The sequence below is a fragment of the Vidua chalybeata genome, chromosome 6 (genome assembly GCF_026979565.1).
Source record: "Vidua chalybeata isolate OUT-0048 chromosome 6, bVidCha1 merged haplotype, whole genome shotgun sequence".
Taxonomy (NCBI): Eukaryota; Metazoa; Chordata; class Aves; order Passeriformes; family Viduidae; genus Vidua; species Vidua chalybeata.
This window is the reverse complement of record NC_071535.1, coordinates 43876486-43894431: the sequence shown is the minus strand read 5'-3', so window position 1 is coordinate 43894431 and position 17946 is coordinate 43876486. Positions and strand designations below refer to the sequence as shown.

The 17946-nt window shown below is 43.6% G+C and overlaps 1 protein-coding gene across 2 annotated transcripts in view; it reads right to left on the bottom strand.

Annotated features, from left to right (window-relative positions):
* The window catches only part of SLC1A2 (solute carrier family 1 member 2), an 87991-nt gene extending 71085 nt beyond the window's left edge, over positions 1 to 16906 (bottom strand). For both annotated transcript variants that reach the window (XM_053945500.1, XM_053945501.1), the window contains exon 1: positions 16509 to 16906. In XM_053945500.1, coding sequence (XP_053801475.1) covers positions 16509 to 16525 — 17 coding nt within the window. In that variant the 5' untranslated portion in view covers positions 16526 to 16906. The remainder of the gene's footprint in view (positions 1 to 16508) is intronic.
* Positions 16907 to 17946: the final 1040 nt, after the last annotated feature.

Genomic DNA, 17946 nt, shown 5'->3' with positions numbered 1-17946 from the left:
CAAATCAATGCTTGTACTTTTGGAGGCCTCATTAAAAGACTGTACTGAAGCAGAGACCTTCCTACCCATGGAGAAATACCAACCCAAACCTAATCTTCTGGGTTGCTCATTTAGCATCCCTTATGAGCACTGAATTCACACTGACCTAGAGGAGACAACAAGCACACTAATATGAAGTAAAGCCATCAAGTAACTATGGTTCAGTTTAAAATCTAAGGCTAGGAGAGAAACAAGACTCAGAGAAACCACATATGACTAAGATCTAAAAGGCAAACAAAGAGTAAAGAGAAGCTCGGCAGGCACGTATTTCTGATAAGCTGTGAATAAGATAGGAAGAAAAGAATAACAGATAGGAGAAGTTAATTCATTATCTCTTATGTCGCACTAGAATATGACCATCCACATTAAAAATTTTAAGTGCACTACAGTACCTAAGTGTCTAGACAGAATTTTAGTTTGGTAGGTTGGCCTTTGGGTTCAGGTTCTTGTCTGAAGACCTGACAGAGATCAGATCTCAGGTCAGCACAACCACATCCTTCCTGCTCCACCAGACAAGGTGCTCTGGGGTCAGGCTGCAGAAGGGCTACAGCACCCCAACCCTGACTCCCAGGGCTCAACAGCATAAGACAAGCAGAAACAGACTGCCCCTGCTCAGGCTGACCAGAATGGTTACCATGACACTGCACACAGGCTCATTTGACAGACAAGACACTGGGCTAATGATGCAGCACAACTCTCCTGACTGGAATTGCCCTACACCCCTCCAGCCCAGACCAGAGGCAGAGCTGTCTCAGCACAGCAAGGGCTGAAAGATCTGCATCTTGAGGTTAATTGTATGAAGAGGCAACAGCTAAGTTTCAGCTCTCTCAATTAATTTCTGACCAAGCCCACCTCCTTCTGTACCTCAAGCATCTACCTATACATTCCAATATGCATTTTACCAGCATGTTACCCTAAAAGCAGCAGCATTAAGCAAACAGGGAGGAACAGAGACTGGTCTTTCTCCACTTCTTAAAAAATATGATTAGCTGAGTTTGGTGATATGAACCACCTTTCTATTCTGCTTTGGGAAGCAAACAAAAAAAACCCACAGATACAAAGTTCAAACTATGTCATATTTTCTATTATAAAGCAGATCTGAGTATTAGGAATTCTATCTTTTTAATACAGTGAATCTTTGCTCTCCAGCTGCTAGCAGAATTGAATTTCAGGCTTGTATTTCGATAAGACAGGAAAAAAAAAGTCACTCCACAACTGCAACTTAGAACTTGTATTATCAGTGTATTACTAAATAAGAGTTTCATTTGCCTATTTACTGTATTTCATTACAGAAAAAAAGTCCACTTAACATATGTGAGCACTTTCCTCACAGCTTCACTAAGGAAGCATCTATTTGGCTTGTTTTGGTTTTCTCAAGTCATCTTTTTTTAGTGTTAATTACACCCTCCCATACAGCCCTTTGAGTCTTTGTGATTATGCATTACTGCATGGCAGCATTTACTGTTAACAAAATGCTCTGTGAAGGGAAAACTGGGAAATATCACTTAAATGTTACTGAGCTTTACCTCTTTGGGTTTTTTTTTTTCTCCACTGAATCACAAGCAATCATGCACTATTTTTTTTTTGCAAGTATCCTGCTCCTTTTACATCCACAGTGCAAGGGAACTGTGCCAAAGAGGGAACAAGGCAAAGTCTGAAACATGCAAAGAAAGGCCTGTGGCTCTGACACTGTATTTCTAAGACAAGTCAGATCCATTTCATGCACAACATCCAGTGGTTTTATTAGCTGCCAGGCTCAAACTTGCAGAGTGCCTCATGCCTACTGCTAGCTGGTAGTCAGAAACAAGCAGAGTCAAAACCAATTCTTCAACCTCATCTCCTGGCCTCATCTGGCCAGTTCCATTTAGGACCAAGCCAAGGCAAACAAAGCTGCTGAAACACAGTGCACTGAAAGAAAATATGATTTTTTTTTTTTTTTTTTTTGAGGGAGGCAGCAAAGTCCTTCCAATTCTAAAGGCTTGCCTGCACTAGCAATGCATTGTGGTGCAGGCAAAGGTAGCATGCTGTGTCTCCTATACTTTCAAGGTATAGTCAGTTACTTTCCCCTTGCTTTGAGGTAATTGTATGTGTGTGAGGAATTACTGCTGAGTAGCTCATGCACAGCCCATTAGCAAATAACTTGCTTCACAGTAGGCAAGCCCATACATTTCCAGACAGAGTGAAGGACTTCTAAAGAAAGACTTTCAGATAACAGGTAATCCAGCACACCATCAGAATTTACACGTGACACGTATCATGTATACTATGAAAGTCTGGGCTTGAGCAAAAAGACCAGCGTGTTCCACCAACACTGCTTTTTTGCTGCCAGCCACACGGGCAAAGGTCTCACCGAAGGAAGAGTAAGCCTGAAATGAAATTTTCCACTATTACAACCGATGAGAAATGATTGCCAGAACAAGGGCAAATAGCCAGAGCAATCTGTACTGGAAAATCCAAATAAACTATGCAAAGCTGGCCAAGAGAGCTACAATTAAATGTGCACCACCTTCTTAATATTCCTTTGTAATTAACTTTTATTTGCTGTTGCGAAGAGTAAAGATCTAAAAAGTAACCAAGAGGCAGAATACTTACCTTGTATCTATTAAAAGAAGTATTTGGTTAGCACCATGAAAATCCTAGAATGCATTTTTTCCCTCACTTCCTTTCCAATTAACACCTGACACTTGTATAATGAATTAGTTCTAGCAAGTATCAAGTCTGATTCTAGTTCAGATGACCAACTATTGCCAATAGTCTGAAAAAAATATGACATAGAGGCATATAGTGTAAACAGAAGACAGCAGGTAGCCAGCACTGTTAAATCCTACTGTAGTTTTTGTCAGGGGTCACTACTTGATCAGTTCAAAAAATTGAGAGTGAAAACTTTTCATGTCTAAGGGGTGCTAAAATGTCTGGGCAAACTTGGTGGGACACTGCATGTGAGTGTGGGTATTTGCACTCACAGTCACTAAGAACACACACTCACATGAGACAGTCTGTTTATGAGTCTGCCAAAAACCACCAAGGAGTGCAGTGCAGAGAGGGTCTTCAGAAGAAGCTCTGTCCATACAGGCACTAAACAAGGTGTACAAAACTTCCACTTCGTATGTGAATGAGTGATTTTATGACAGTACTGGATTTAAGGCTAAAATCTGGAGTCTTTTCCACATACACAATCTAAGTATTTCAAGAGGAATTACAAGTGTAATTCTTGAACAGAAGGATACTAATTTGAGAAGAGAGAAAGATAAAGATATAGCTCAGCCACTCCTCTACCACCTTCTCCAAACTCTGAACAAAGGAAATCCTGAGGAGGAAATACAAGATAAGGATATCTAGTACACTCGTTAGCCATTATAAACCATCTCAAATGTTTTGAAAATTAAAACACCTGCTAGAATATTCTAATTTATACTGGGATGGGACTGTGAAGATCACTTCCACAGCGCCCAAATACTTATTTTACACTGAACTTGGACCATGATGAAGAGAATTTGACAATAAAACCCTAAGAAAGGTGTTTTGAGGTCAGTAATACCCAGACACACAAACCAAATGACAGCTAGGCCCTCTTCACTTCAATGTAAATTTTGCAGCACATCAAATGGGACAATTTATAACTATGCCATGTCTGTCAGTTATGTTCTAGAGACACCTGACAATTTAGTGGCAGATCACCACTTGGGATGCAACTATGACTGTATGCTTGAATGTGTTTCTTTTAGTATGTGACTAGTATGCATCTTCTTTAATCAAGAAAGATGATTGTTTATGGCAAATTTCAAGAAAATGCATTATTCTTTTCTTTTACTCTTTGTCATGCAAAAAATATTTTTCTAGGGTGTCATCTTGCTTAGTCAACTGATATAATAACTTTTCTGTCTCCTGCCACTCTGTCCTGCTAGACAGAAGCTAAAGTTATGTCACAAGTGTAAGTTATTAGGAAGAAACTATATGTTGAAACATGACACCTTATTCCAGGAAACTGTTAAAGGAACAACCAGCTTCAAATAGGTTTCTTTCCTGTTCCTGAGCACTCTTTTGTAATAGTCCACAAAACAAACAGTGATGGAAGATTAGCAAAATGCAATAACCTGATCACCTGCCAACAGAGATCTGTCCATTTCAGCTTTTGATGTATATTGGCACTAGTTTATTTCCCACCACTGGTAAATGCCCAGTCTATCTTTCAGGTATGTGCTCTTGATGTCTAAAAGCCTAGATTTACAAATCAGCCACTGTTAATTAATCCATCAGTTCACAACAGTGCTTATAAACAGCAGTTCTGAGAAAGGCAATCTGCCTCTAAAAGTGAATCATGATTGTCAGGTTTACAGATAATTTAAGCTTCACCCTGGGAAAAAAAAAAACAACAAACTGAGAGAAAGCAAAAGGAGAATCTAAGCTTTCCCAAACAATTCAACAAATGTGAAGACAACATGGTATTTCCATAAGAGAAGGGGAACCATTGCAGGTCCACACAAAGAAGTAAGTTTAGCCCTTCATCTGGTCTCCATCTACTCTAGTCAAGCAGAGCAAAAGCATAACCAACACCACCTGTGATGAAAAATATGGGAAACAGAGTTTTGCATTGCCTGACTGGCCATGGCAACAGAACAATTTTCCTATCCACAGCTGCAGATTCTGGTGTGACAGGGAGCAAACTTTACACCTTAACTCTCCATCTATAAAGACAAGAGCACATTACTTCTCCTAAGCTGTCTCTGATTACTTTGTTAACATAGGAAGATAAATTAGGAGATATTGTTCTTCCTGTACATGTCATTTTAGCCACAAAGAGGCACATCTTAGGCACACTAGTATCACAGCATAATTAATAAACAGACTGGAGAAATTACACCTCTATGTAGCCACTCTTGATATATCATGGATGAGGAGGGAGGCTGACCAAACTATCATTTTTCTTGATGGCAGAGTGTATAAATAGAAGGTAACTGGCTAGAAGTTAAAATCCTCGTATTTCCTTTTTCTCCTCTTTGGAAATAATGAAGAAACAGTACATGGCAGTTATTGTGATGTCCTCATGGAGTCCAAAATTATGAAAACACTTACAGAACAGTGTATGGTCAGTTGAGTAACCCAGGACAATTACGAGGCATTAACACACAGGTAAAAGATGGTAATTAATTTGTGCCACTCTTTTCAGTTCTCAGCCTTGCAGCCACATCTGACCTCCAGGCATCAAGTGCTGTTTCTGCAGCTTCAGTTTGATGTTTGATGTGCCTGCCCAATTCATGCCCTGTTCTGCCAGGGTCCTTTCATCAGCATTGACCAGCTTCCAAGTGACGGTGTTTAGTGCTCCCTTTGCAGAAGTAAACCCAGTGGCTTTGAGAGCTCTAGCTTTTTCTTCTCATCATCTCCAGCACTCAGCAGGCTGTGGCTGTCAGAAGCAGTCTAGCAATCTCAGACATGTGCTCACTGCTTAAATCCTCCTGTATTTGCATGAGGAAGAGGGATATGTCAGCTCTTACACTGATTCAGGCATCACAGTGATTTTGTACCTTCAGTGCAGAGCCTGACTAGAAATATTATGAACTGTTACCACCCAGTGGAATTAAACTGTCACTTAACACTTTTTCAAGTTCATTGTATCAATCCTACACTGTCGTTCCATCAATTTGTCAAGGAAGTCTAAGCAATGAACAAGTTTTATATGCAGGTCAAATAGCATGACATACAGCAGAAAATCATTTATACTTATCAAAACAAAGGGCAAACCCAGACTGAGTGATCCAGACACATGGGAGAATTTCACATATTAAGTATTATTGATTTTTGCGGTTTTATTGTTAGGGGATACATATGCTGGCTTCACAGGGTATTTTGGGAGCAAGTTTAAATTGGACAGACATAAAGACACAGGCATGCGAGCTTTTCTAAGACTACATCTTTACTACTCCCGCAAGATATAAAAATGCATTCTCTTCTCCTGACTTGGGCAATACATACAGATTAACTAACCACTGATACTTTGAATTAGAAACATTTATCTCTAGGTTAGTGAATAAATAATGCCTACAAATTGAGTTGGTTTTGGACTCCACCTTACTCCTTGCCATCACCACAGCCGCTACATCAAAGGGCCATAACAAGTGAGGCTGGTTTTTTTTAGCTCCAAAAATGCATCACACAAAAAGGGTCTAGCGATAAACACTGCCACACCTTTGCTGCAGCAGCTTGCTGGAGCTCTGTAAAACAATGTAATTGTCCAGAGCAGATAATTACCTGTCTTTCCACTGTAAATGTACATAACATTTACCCCACAGCTGGGCTCTGACCCCAGCCCAGGTTTTCGGACACTGTCAGCACAATGACAAAAGGCTCAAGTGGATTGATCTCCTAAGATGCAGAGGATTCCAAAACATACACAACTGCAAAACTGAAACACCCAAACTCAACAATGTACCTCCTTCGTGGAAAGGCAAAATGGTGTAAGTCTTTAAGAACACTTGGTAACACAATACCTCTATCTAAGCCAGGAAGCTGTTCAGAATCCAGGTGGCCAGAATGCGACTCCTCAGTGTGAATTTAGATGCATATATTCTTGGTTTATGTTTCACTAAATCCTTAACTGGAACTCATAGTAACACCATCATTATTAAATGTTATTAAGGAAAAAAAGAAGTGTTCTGGCAAAATTAATCACCATAAATACCAACCAATGCATTGGGATTTTCCCCTTTGCACTATGATCTTGTGTCTACTGCCAGGCTGCCCAAAAAACGGAAGCTTACACCACCACACTGTCCCTGTGGGTTTTATCATTTCCTGCTGCCCAGTAAGTCTTTCCACCTACTCACTGATTTCAAGCCAGACACAATTAGGGGATCAACATTCAAAAGACACTGAAGCCTCAGCTACTGAGTGAGAATGAAGACCCCCTAGACCTCTCTGAGAGAGGCTGCAAGTAGGTGTTCAAGCTTTATTCGGTTTGCAAGGGTGCCACCGTGTGACACAAACCCGTTACCAGAAAAGGTGGCAGGAATGTCCTCCTCAAGGCACTCCAGCAACTCACTTGAAGAAACAGTGACTGCTGAGAGGCCCTTCTGCCCTAAGTGTTGAGCCCATTACCAGATCTTTCAGAAGATCCTCCCCAGGTTCCCCTTGGAAAGGGTTACTGGGAATCCCCTTCAGCAGACTACCAGGGGACAGACACCTGCAAATGGGACAGGAAGAAAAGCAAAAAGAAAAGAAACAGCTAATCCCAGAAGCAGCAGAAGGCTTCCTACTAAAGTGCTTTGATATTACAGTGAGACAGGTTTTGTATGTTTTTTCCCTACACAGCTGTGAAGGTTCCTCTGGCACTTTTTATGTCAATAGAAATAGTATTTCCTAATAGTTTCCAGCATGGGACACTGCCTGTTCTAAGTCCTCCTAAAATGTTGGGTGAGCGATTCTGATCTGTTTTCCACTACCTCACCTAAATTCTGTGATATAAATAGCAACCAGGTGTTAATTAATTCCCATATGCATGCATGTATGTGGATGAAATGTGTTTATATACACGTGCTCTTTTCAGGACAAATCTTTGCTCAGTTACCACAGCAAAAGTAGGTCTTAACAAAGATCAGGACCAGATGCTTAATTAATGAGAGAGCTTTCTGCCTCAAAGGAAGCGTACTAAACCACATATACTTGAGATGTGGCCTCTGCCATTGTACGCAGCCCAGAACCCTTTGCACAGTTGGCATGAATTTGCAACAGAAGCCTCCATATTCTGTGTGACTGGAGACCATGGTTTACCTCCAGCCATGCTTTGCCCTTCAGCAGTCTGGCTGCAGAAGGAGCCGTGCTGCCAGCATGCACATCAGCAGCCAGAAGATGATGAGAGCCTGCCAGGAACACCTGCCCACCAGGGAACACTTACCTGAGGTGTATCAGTGACCAACTGAGGGTAAACTTATATTAGCAATTTAGTCCAAAGTGAACTTCTGAAGTGAACTTCCTGAAGATGCCCACCTGCTGTGCTCTGGTTCATGTTAAGGAGCTGAACTATGTTTGGATTTAGCTACACCAGGAATGTACTCTAGAAGCACACCTAAGGCTCTTCACACAGTAAGCAGTACAGTGTGGACTTATCAGGTCCGGCTGTCTCTGTTGGGTTGGATTATTATTCATGTATACATAGCCTGAATCCAATCTCATGAACAATCAATACATGGATGAGTATATTACAGGATGGTGTGCCAGCAGTACATGGCATCACAGCCATAGCCAAGAACTAGGATATGAAGATACCACAGGGAGATGGCCGTATACTGTGTATTTATCATGCACAGCATCTCAGAACAGTTAAAGTTGGAAGGGACCTCTGAGTCCACTCTCATATCCCCAGCTACACATTACGTATGTGCTGTCACTTTTTCAATTACGGAAGCTGTGGTCCCAGGCAGTTGGTGGTTTGTAAAACCCACAAATGCTGGCCCTAATTTTTGTACTTATAAATAATGCTGATCTTTTTTTTCCTTGCCTTGAGAAACAGGCTTTGAGACTCCATATGGGCTGAACATGGGATACAAAGGGTACCTGTGTCTGTCTGTGTGCTAGCCTGGCAGATCCATACTAGTGCTCTCCTGCACTCAAGATAATTAGCTGGACTAAGAGGCTGTCATTAGCTTGGGTACAATACCAGACTAATACAGTTACACCACCTTCAGGATCTAAACTGGCCCCTGGTCACGTTGCTCCCCCAGATCGGAAACATGTACCAGAAGTGTTTGTCAACCCCTGTAAGAGGGTGCTGCATCACACACACTTGTCCAAAGGAGTAAGAACGAGCAGGTTTGTTCCCTGCACCTTCCAGACAGCCTTTGTGAATGATGTGCAGTGTCAGAGGCTTAGCAGTGCATGTGACTTGTTTAGCAGTGATCTCCATCATTGTCCCTGCGAGAGAGCAAATCCCCAAGATCCAAACTTCATTCGGTTGCTGGGTAAATGACAGTACAGAAAGTACAACAAACAGTGGGAAAGGCAAGCAGCAGGGGCTCCTGCCTCAAGGGAGATGAAGTCCACCATGTGGAAACCACATGGTATGGCTTGAGGAGACCACCCGTCAATCAGAAGTGCAGTCATTCCCACATGTGAAGCACAAATTTGGCAGTAGGGCTAAGTGAGACTAGAATCACACAGAGATGTGAACTAGCAGGTGATGTAACCTTAGACCCATTTACCTCTTTTCTTTGGGATAAATTAATGCATTTACACTTTTGACAAGTATCAGCTTGAATGCAGATTTTACTTTTAAACTTTGTAAGTGTTCTAGTACCAAACTGACCATTTTCTCACTCACACAGATTTTACACTTGGATACATCTCTGATTATTCTCAGTACGCCAAAGAGGTGAAGAACTAAATTTAAGCTTGCCCCAAGATACCTACTTCAGAGGTGCTGTCCAGTATCCTCTTATTAGGGATGCAGTTGATAGTGAGCTGTCAGAGAATAAGAAAAAGCTCAATTCATGGATGGGGCTCAAGGACTTTGACTTTGGGAGTGGCAGTACCATCCTGCTCACTGAACATTCAGTCAGGCAGCCTCTATGCCTCAATATGGTTACCAGTACTAAAAACCAAGGCTGCAAAACTGCAGTTGTGAAAATCAACACTGCAAAATATACTTGCAGGGTGTGAGATTGACAGAAAAAAAAAAAGGCTCTAAACTTCCTGGAAATTTTGGAAGCAACACCACTGAACCAGCTGAAGACAGAATCAGATGTGCCTTTTGATGCAGCCTGCAGAAAAGGAGGCTGAGGGGGATCTTTATCGCTCTCTACAACTCTCTAAGAGGAGATTGTTGTCACCTTGAAAAACACAAAAAAGACAAATATTGTCTTAGTCTACTCAAAACATTTCCAGTGAAATCTTTTCCTTTATATTAGAGGCCCCACCATTTTAGTGTTCTTAACCGAAGATGAAACTAAGAATTTAGTTTTGAAAAGTAAAAACGAAATTATTTTAGTTTTTAAAATCTCATTCTATCTTCTTTTCTTTAAAATGCTTCAATGAATCTGATTTCTCAGACATAGCAGTGAACCTGAAATACTGCATTTTCTTGAATTCCGCACTGCTCTCCTAAAGATGCCTGTAATTAACAGGAGTATTCCTTAATTCTTTTATGCCTTGGTCATTTTTTATTTCTTCCTTGTAAGGATCCCAAATTTGGAATTGCTTATGTACAATCAAAGACGTTGAAGATAAAAGTTAGAAAATATGATGAGCTTTGAACTTAAGTCTGTTTTCTTTCCTAAGGACTGAAATGTATTGTAGTTAATTGTCTTAAAACTTCAAGCACACTGAGAGCCTTAGAATTAATACAGAAGTAGGATTAAGTATATAAAAGCACACTTATTTTTATTGCTTGTATGCCTCTGGTAGTAACATTTTAAAGTAACAAGCTGGAGGCTAAAACTCCACAGTATGTATGAAACGTACTGAGATGGCAAAAGAGCAGTTTCATTAGTGGATGGACGATTACAGAGATGATGGATTTGACAGATCCTGCCAGTGTTTTCAAGAAATCATACAATTAATTGCTCTAAATAGCAGGCATTGTAACACATTCTGCTGGAGAAGGGAATTAAATCCCACAGAAAATGGAAAGGTATTACACAAGAAGGTACTGAAGATGTAGGGCCACTTGTTAGCACTGCACCTTCACCTCACACCCCTCACACCCCTCACATGCACAGACTGCTTTGGTATGGAGACAACTCTTTACAGAGACAGCCCAACACTGCAGGCTCTTGTTAGTGTGGGATCCATGTCCACACAGAGTCCCAGCATTCCCAATGTCACCTACACCAAGAAGGAACTCATGTTCCAACCACACTGCCTCTGAAAGAGGACAGAGTTTTAATGTTACTCTTTTTAAACTGAAAAACTGTGACCCTTTAAACACTGCTCACAAATTTACAGTTTTTAGCAGTCTTCATTGGGGCAGCCTGTAGATCAAGGGGAAATAAGAAAATGAAGAAGAGAAAATTAAATGCAGTATTTTGCCAGTACAGCAGTACAGTACTGCTTTGTATGCTGACTTAGGGCATTATATACAAACATCTACACATATGTTCACAGAGAAGGCAGTACATACACATTTATCTCACAGAAACCTTTGGTAAGATAAGGCTTTTGAAAACTTCAGTCATTTTTTTAAGGAACCACTATTTCCCTTCAGACTTTATATATCTAATCAAATAATATAACCTGCTATTTCCAAAAAGTTCAAAATAAATAAGCACCTGTAGATTTTACAGGAAATATATTAATCCCTGTGTGTCTATAAAATGAGTTGAATATGTATAAAAATGGAGTCGCTGTCTAGGTGACAACTTCTTTTTGAAAGGGTATCTCAAGGCCAGACTGAAGGTTGGGGCCATGAGAACTATTGTGTCATTTAAGGATCACGAGTTATCTTCTGCAAAGCCTAACTGTCTTTTACTGAAATTGATGAGAGATTTGCAATTGACAACAGTGAAATGAGGTCAGAGCCACGGCTGATATGACTAATTACCAAGCTACATTCACTCTATCTGTCCCACAAAATGTCTAAGGGCGAGCACAGGGTAAAACATCTCCATCCTCTGCTGGTGCTACTGAAATTCCTGTGTAAAAATAACAGTGAGAGCACTTGGAAGATTTCATCCTCTAAAATATCTAAACATTAGTGCCAGAAGAATTCCTCAAGTGTCCATGCAGAGGAATTTTGTGGGTAAATTACAGAATAAGAGCTCAGATGACAAGAAATGTGTGGGTGTGCTTGTTGTATATATTGTGGCAGATCCTGAAAACTCACTCTCCTATGTGGGTGCCTGAACCTTACATGAAATGCCAAGTTAGTTTTCCTGACTCATCTAGGTGTGTCATGTTGTCTCCAGGCTAGGTGCATAATACATGCTGGCAATCTCCCTTTCAGGTTTTGTCTTGACAATGCAGCAAATGGCTTATGACTCCTGCTCCAAGATCCAAAACCATCACAGCTGCATGACTAAAAAAATAATCCTGTATAGTAAATGAATTCTTAATGTTCAAATTTGTTCAAAAAATTTTGGCAGGTTAACTTGTATTCACAGAGCTTTATGCCAGTAAGGTATTTATTATTTGTGCCTCCTGTGTTAACTTATGTTGACTAATAACCATATGCCTACAGCTAGTATAACACCTATGTGGGTTCCACAGCTGTGGCTAATTTTGGAGAAACCAAATCACATGCCCTCTGGTCTGCACCAAACTTTTATTTTTCGGTGATCTGGTAGCACAGATAAACAGTACTTCTGACAGTGAAACTGCAGTTTCAGAGACAGTGAAACTTGCAATGAAGATAGGAATATCTATAGACTAATGTAGAAACAACAAAGTTTGGAGAGGAGGAATGGACCTCAGATGAGATTTTTTGTTTGTTTGTTTCCTTCTAAGTAAGATACTGACAGAGTCAAATATCAAGGTGGGGATCTCTGCAACTTCCATGCAGTTTATCTGCTAGTGTGAACAGAACAGGAACACTGCATTTGTGCCATTTCATATTACACAAACACCATTTATAGTGTGTACGTAGAACTGAGAAGCACTATTTCACTAATGAAACCACAACACTAAGCAATTACCCAGACTTCTATCTATTCAAACATAGAATAGATAGAATACTCTTCCACTTCACTGATTTATTTTGTTAGCAGGGTGCATACACACACACACAGACATGCCTGTTAACTGTGCAGCACAAATCTAAACAGGTGACATATCTGTGCTTCTCATAAACCTTGCCTGGGACCACTCTCCGGAACTGAGTCCAATGGAAGTGGAAGAGCCCACATCAGTATTATCAACATCTGCAAAATACAGTGATCACACTCAAAGTGGCCACTAGGAATGGCCACTGGCCCACACTGACTCCCTAACCATGCCCATGGACTGGGAGAGGGATGCCCAGCCAAAGGCACGGGGCTGCCCTGAGGCTGACCTGCACGCAGAGGGCTTAGCTCTCAGCTCACACACCTGCTCTGCCTCTGTTTAAGCTGCTTCTATAGATGCAGTGATAGTGTCTCCTAGTGGCTATATTCCTGAAGGAGCAGACCCTAATCGAAGCTTCACACCTGCAACTCCCACGCTTTGGAGGCATACAAAATACAAACACATCTCTAGATTTTTAGACTACCTAAATCAGCACTCTGAAAGGTTTTTTTTTTTTTTTGACAAATAAAAAAACAGCAAAACAATAGCAAGGTACTTTACTCTTTCCCTCCATAAGACTAGAGAGAGATAAGAGCCATAAAAAAACCATGTGAAGCACGGCCTTTGCTCAGAGGTCTGAAGGCAAGCATGGGCATCAGCCGATCAGAGTCAATCTCATGTAACCTTTAGGTCCTATCAAGACCCTGTAAAAACAAAGGAAATGCTGAAATCCTCTGCTTCGGTAAATCTCCACAGATCAACCCACCATGTACTGAGCCCTATACCAGACACCACAGTCTGTGGGTATGGACTTATCACCTGGGATCTTTGAACCACGTTAAGCACTCATGAAAGGCGATGCCAGCACAGATCAGGAGGCCAGGTCTCCCAGTAGCATCCTGTCTGCAGTCATGGCCAGCAGAGGATGTTTAAACAGAACATAAAAACAAGAAACCTTGAACTGTATCCATACTTGGTGCTAGCCCTTCCTCCTTGAACAGGATATTTTTCATTTTCAGCACCAGCTAAATACCAAAAATCCATTGTAGTAATGAGATCTGCATCAGGAGATTTTGTGAAAGAAAAACTAAACCTTCAATATACAGACAGCGTAAACCAAAACCCCACTAGCTGGAACTACAGTAAGGTAGACCCAGAGGGCACATGGGTCTGGTTTTTGCCATGTTGTTGAACATTTCCTTTCTCATTTTCTTCCAATTGAAGTTTCCCATTGCTGACCATCCTCTTGGAACAGAAAGATTTGTGCAGCAAATTTCCATACATGGATAAGCTTAACCAAATAAGATATTGAAAAAAAAAAGGAAAGAATGACTGGAAAAGCACAGGCAAGGAAATCTTTCCTACCAAATCCTGTCTGCAAGTGATAACTAACTCTTAACAGTGGAGCACAAATTCACCTTCCTCTGTATATGTATCAGGGCCTTTTGTTGTTCATTAAACATCCTGTCACACACCTGACATCCTCACTTTGAAGCTTTTACATAAGTTTCCCTGTTAGAAGAGTAATAGGTCACTACAAAAATTACTGTAGTTGGAGCGGTTTTAACACCACAAAATAAAACCTTTATATACTTCTGATCTCAACTAACATATCTAGCTGGACATCCCAAGAGCAACTAGACACAAATATGGAGTGTATCCCTTTGTTCCCACCTCCAGTAGGTCCTTTTCCATGTACCTGTGTGCACCTGCAATGGTGCCCATTGCTGCAAGCAGAGCAATGTTTCTGCCACCATTCTCACATTGTGCCAGTGCTGGTGGAAAGCATTTCTTGAACAAGGTCCAGTCAATATTCACTTTCCCTGATGATCCTTTTGGTGCCTCAGTTTGCTGACCTTTACGCCAGAGTGAAAGCTAATCTCTACCCTCATCTTTTCACTTGAGGGAAGAGAAAGATGACAATTCAGTTCTGGAAGAGGTTCTTACTGGTAAACATGGATTGACAATTGAAATGTTTCCCGCTCAACTTCTTTTTCCACACCTCCTTCAGCTGTCACAGACTGCTAACTGAATTATACCAAACAACAATTTCAGTTTGCCATAGTCTAGGTAAATTTCCTACAAGGTTTGAAAACAAGACCTAAACTTTTCATTTCTTTTCTCACCCTGACATTTTAGTTCTTTTCCATAAGAAAAACAAAAGCATGCATCTACTGAAGCCTTTCTGGTTTTGGCACTCTGATTTTTTATAGCCTGCCTATTCAGTCAAATTCTTTTAAAAGCACCTCTCTTTCTACATACATTTAAAACCTCCTTTTATCCAAAGTTCACAGATCTATCTCACACAGCCACCTCTTATTAAACTCCTGTACAATTGATTCCACCTTCCACTGCTGGCCCAAAACAAGCACAGACCTCTACAGCCACCTCATGTGGGAATACAAATAGCAGATAACTGCAACATCCAGAGGAGTGTGATAGTTGGGGTAGTCCAAGGATACAGAAGGGAAAGAGCTGCAACCCTAGGCTGGTCCTTCCATCTCTGAGCTTCTTCCTCATGGCTCTGATCATTTGTTGACAGGATCTAGATAAATAGAGGAAATGCTACATAGGGCAGCTTAAACTGCTGCACTGCCACCAAAACAAAAATGTACTAATTCAGTGCAGAAATTCCCTGCAAAGGTAAGGCAATAACAAATGATAAATTAATGACTTCTCTCACAGTCCTGTGAAAAGCCAAAGAGACTCACATATTTGTCCTCTCTTAGACTGGGGGATTGTTCTTTTTCCAAAGCAACCCAAACCAATATTTTTAACCTCCTATTCCCCTCAAGCCAAGTGTTTGGGGGCCGCCGCACAGCCAGACAGTTTCTTCTTCTGACCAGGTAATGGGACACTTGTGTGCACACGCTCCCAGACATGTGTTGGGTTATTTAAATCAGCTCAGCAAGTCTTTTAGCCTGAGAGACACAAAGGCAATATAAACAGAGATTCCTTTTGCACTCTGTCCTTAGAGAGTCCTATCTTGAGCAGATCATGCTGATACAACATGACAACATCCAGGGATAAAGGGGAGGCTCACACTAAACACAGTCTAATAGTGTTATAAGAGGGCAAGCAGAGATCAATGAAATCTTTTCTTTCCTACAGCCAGCAAGTCTGTAAACTGAACAAGCCCCCTGCCTCATCAGAGAGCAATGAAGTGGGCGACTCCTGCAATCCTGGCATGGGTAGGGACGACAGTTTCCTTCCAGGGGACGCTTTTCTCTAAAGCCTTTTGTAGAACCCTTTGCCCTTCGCAGCATTTTTCTTGCTAGAACTTTAACGCATTTGGCACAGAACTGCAAAATTGCACAACTCCTCAAGAACTTGGATTTGTTTGTTGCCTTTTGAAGGGATGGCCAGGGGGACAGGTTTTCGATTATTTTTGAAATTATAATAATAATAATTATTATTATTAACACTACAATTATATTTAGGAAGAAGCCTTCTCCTCCCTTTTGAGTGAACCATCCACTTGTACTCTTGTTTCAGGCAGGTGGTTTAAGCTTGATCTGCCCTCCAGGGGTTAAATAAAGAAGTGATGGAAAGGAAACCCAAGACCCATTTTCAGTGGCTCATACTTGAAATTTTTTCCCTCGCTCTCTTCTATATGTGGATCGTCTGCTTCTCGTTTCCTCTCGCTCACTAATTATTCTGTTAGGGAATGGCGAGGGGCAAGGATTAACAATGAAGCAGATGACAGGAAACTGTTACCAAAAGAACAATGCCGGGCATCTCCCCCATCCTCCCGTTCCTCCCACCCAAGAGATGGTCCCCCTCACCCTTCTGTCGATGCCATGGTTCCGAAAAAAACCCTGTCTTCTCAAGGGTCCAAGGGATTAATTTGGACAGCAGGGCGCGAAGGAGGTTGGTTCTTTGGTATAACCCTCGTTCACGTCTGGGAAGGAGGACGCAATGCCTTGTAATCCTGGGGGCTCCGCAGGGCGAGGATCCGGCAGCTCCACTCCTCGGCTCTCCCCCACCCCGCCGTCCCAGAGCAGGCTCTCGGTGCCTCAGGGACCGGCGCTGCTGCGCCGCGGCCGCCCAGCAGTGGCCGGCGGGGCGAGGAGGCGCTGGCACCTGGGCTGCGATCCCCGGCGCCCTCCCCTCGCCGCGGGGAGCGTGTGCGTGTCTGCGCGGCTGTGTGCGAGAGCTGGGGGGCGACTTCACATCGGCGCGGCGCTGGCTGAGGCTGGATTGGAAGGTTTAGCCCTCGAGACGTGGATTTGCAGTCAATCCCTCTCTATTTTAGGCACGGGCTGACATCACGAGCCGTTGTTACTCCTATAAATCCCCCCCCAACAGCTCCTTGGCAGCAGCGGGGGGGCGACGAGCCCCTCGCAGGGGGAGGGCCGGGCGCCGCCGACCGCGACCTGCCCCATTCACCGCAGACGCCACCGCCTCCCGGGGCAGGCTCGGGACTCCGGGGAGCCGGCCGGGAGCCGCGGGAAGGGGCGATCCCGCAGACACACACGCACACACACACACACGGCCCTGCTCGGGGTGTCCGGCTGCCGCCGCACACCCGCACGTGTCCCGGCGAGCGGGCCGGCACTCGGCCGGCAGCGGGGTCCGACAGCCCGGCCAAGGGGCTGCGCCCCCGCAGCCGCGGCACCTGCCCTGTCGCGCCGAGGCGGCAGCAGCCTCGCGGGAGGCCCGGCCCCTGTCCGCGCCGTGCCGTCCCACCGGGACGGCCGGGGCTCGCCAGCGGGACCGAGGGTCCGCGGGAGCGGGGCCCCCGCCGCAGGGACGCGCAGGCTGCGGCGGGGCAGTGCTGCCCCCTGCCGGGAGGTGCGCGCAGCGCGGCGCCTGGGCCCCACCTGCCGCCGGCGGCCCCGCAGGCTCGGCCAGGCCCGGCCCCGCACTGCCGCGGCCCCAGGGAGCGGTCGCCGTCCCGCAGCCTCTTCCCACGCCTCATCCGGGCCCGCCCCGCGCCCCTACCTGCACCGCCCGCCGCCGCCCCGCTCCGCCACCGCGGGGGCGCCGAGCGCGGCTGCATCCTGGCGGACCCGGGCCCGAGGGTCGCCCAGGACATTTTTGCAGCGTAGGGCAGGAAATTTCTGTCCAGTTCTGTACCCGCACTCAGGCGCTGGGGCACAGAACGCTCGTGTCATGGCCAGACACTGCCACACACCTTCGCTCCCGTTTCTCTCAGCTGGGGCTCTGCCTGCCAACCTCAGTGCTGTCTTTCCATCCATGTCAGACCAACCTGATGTCCCG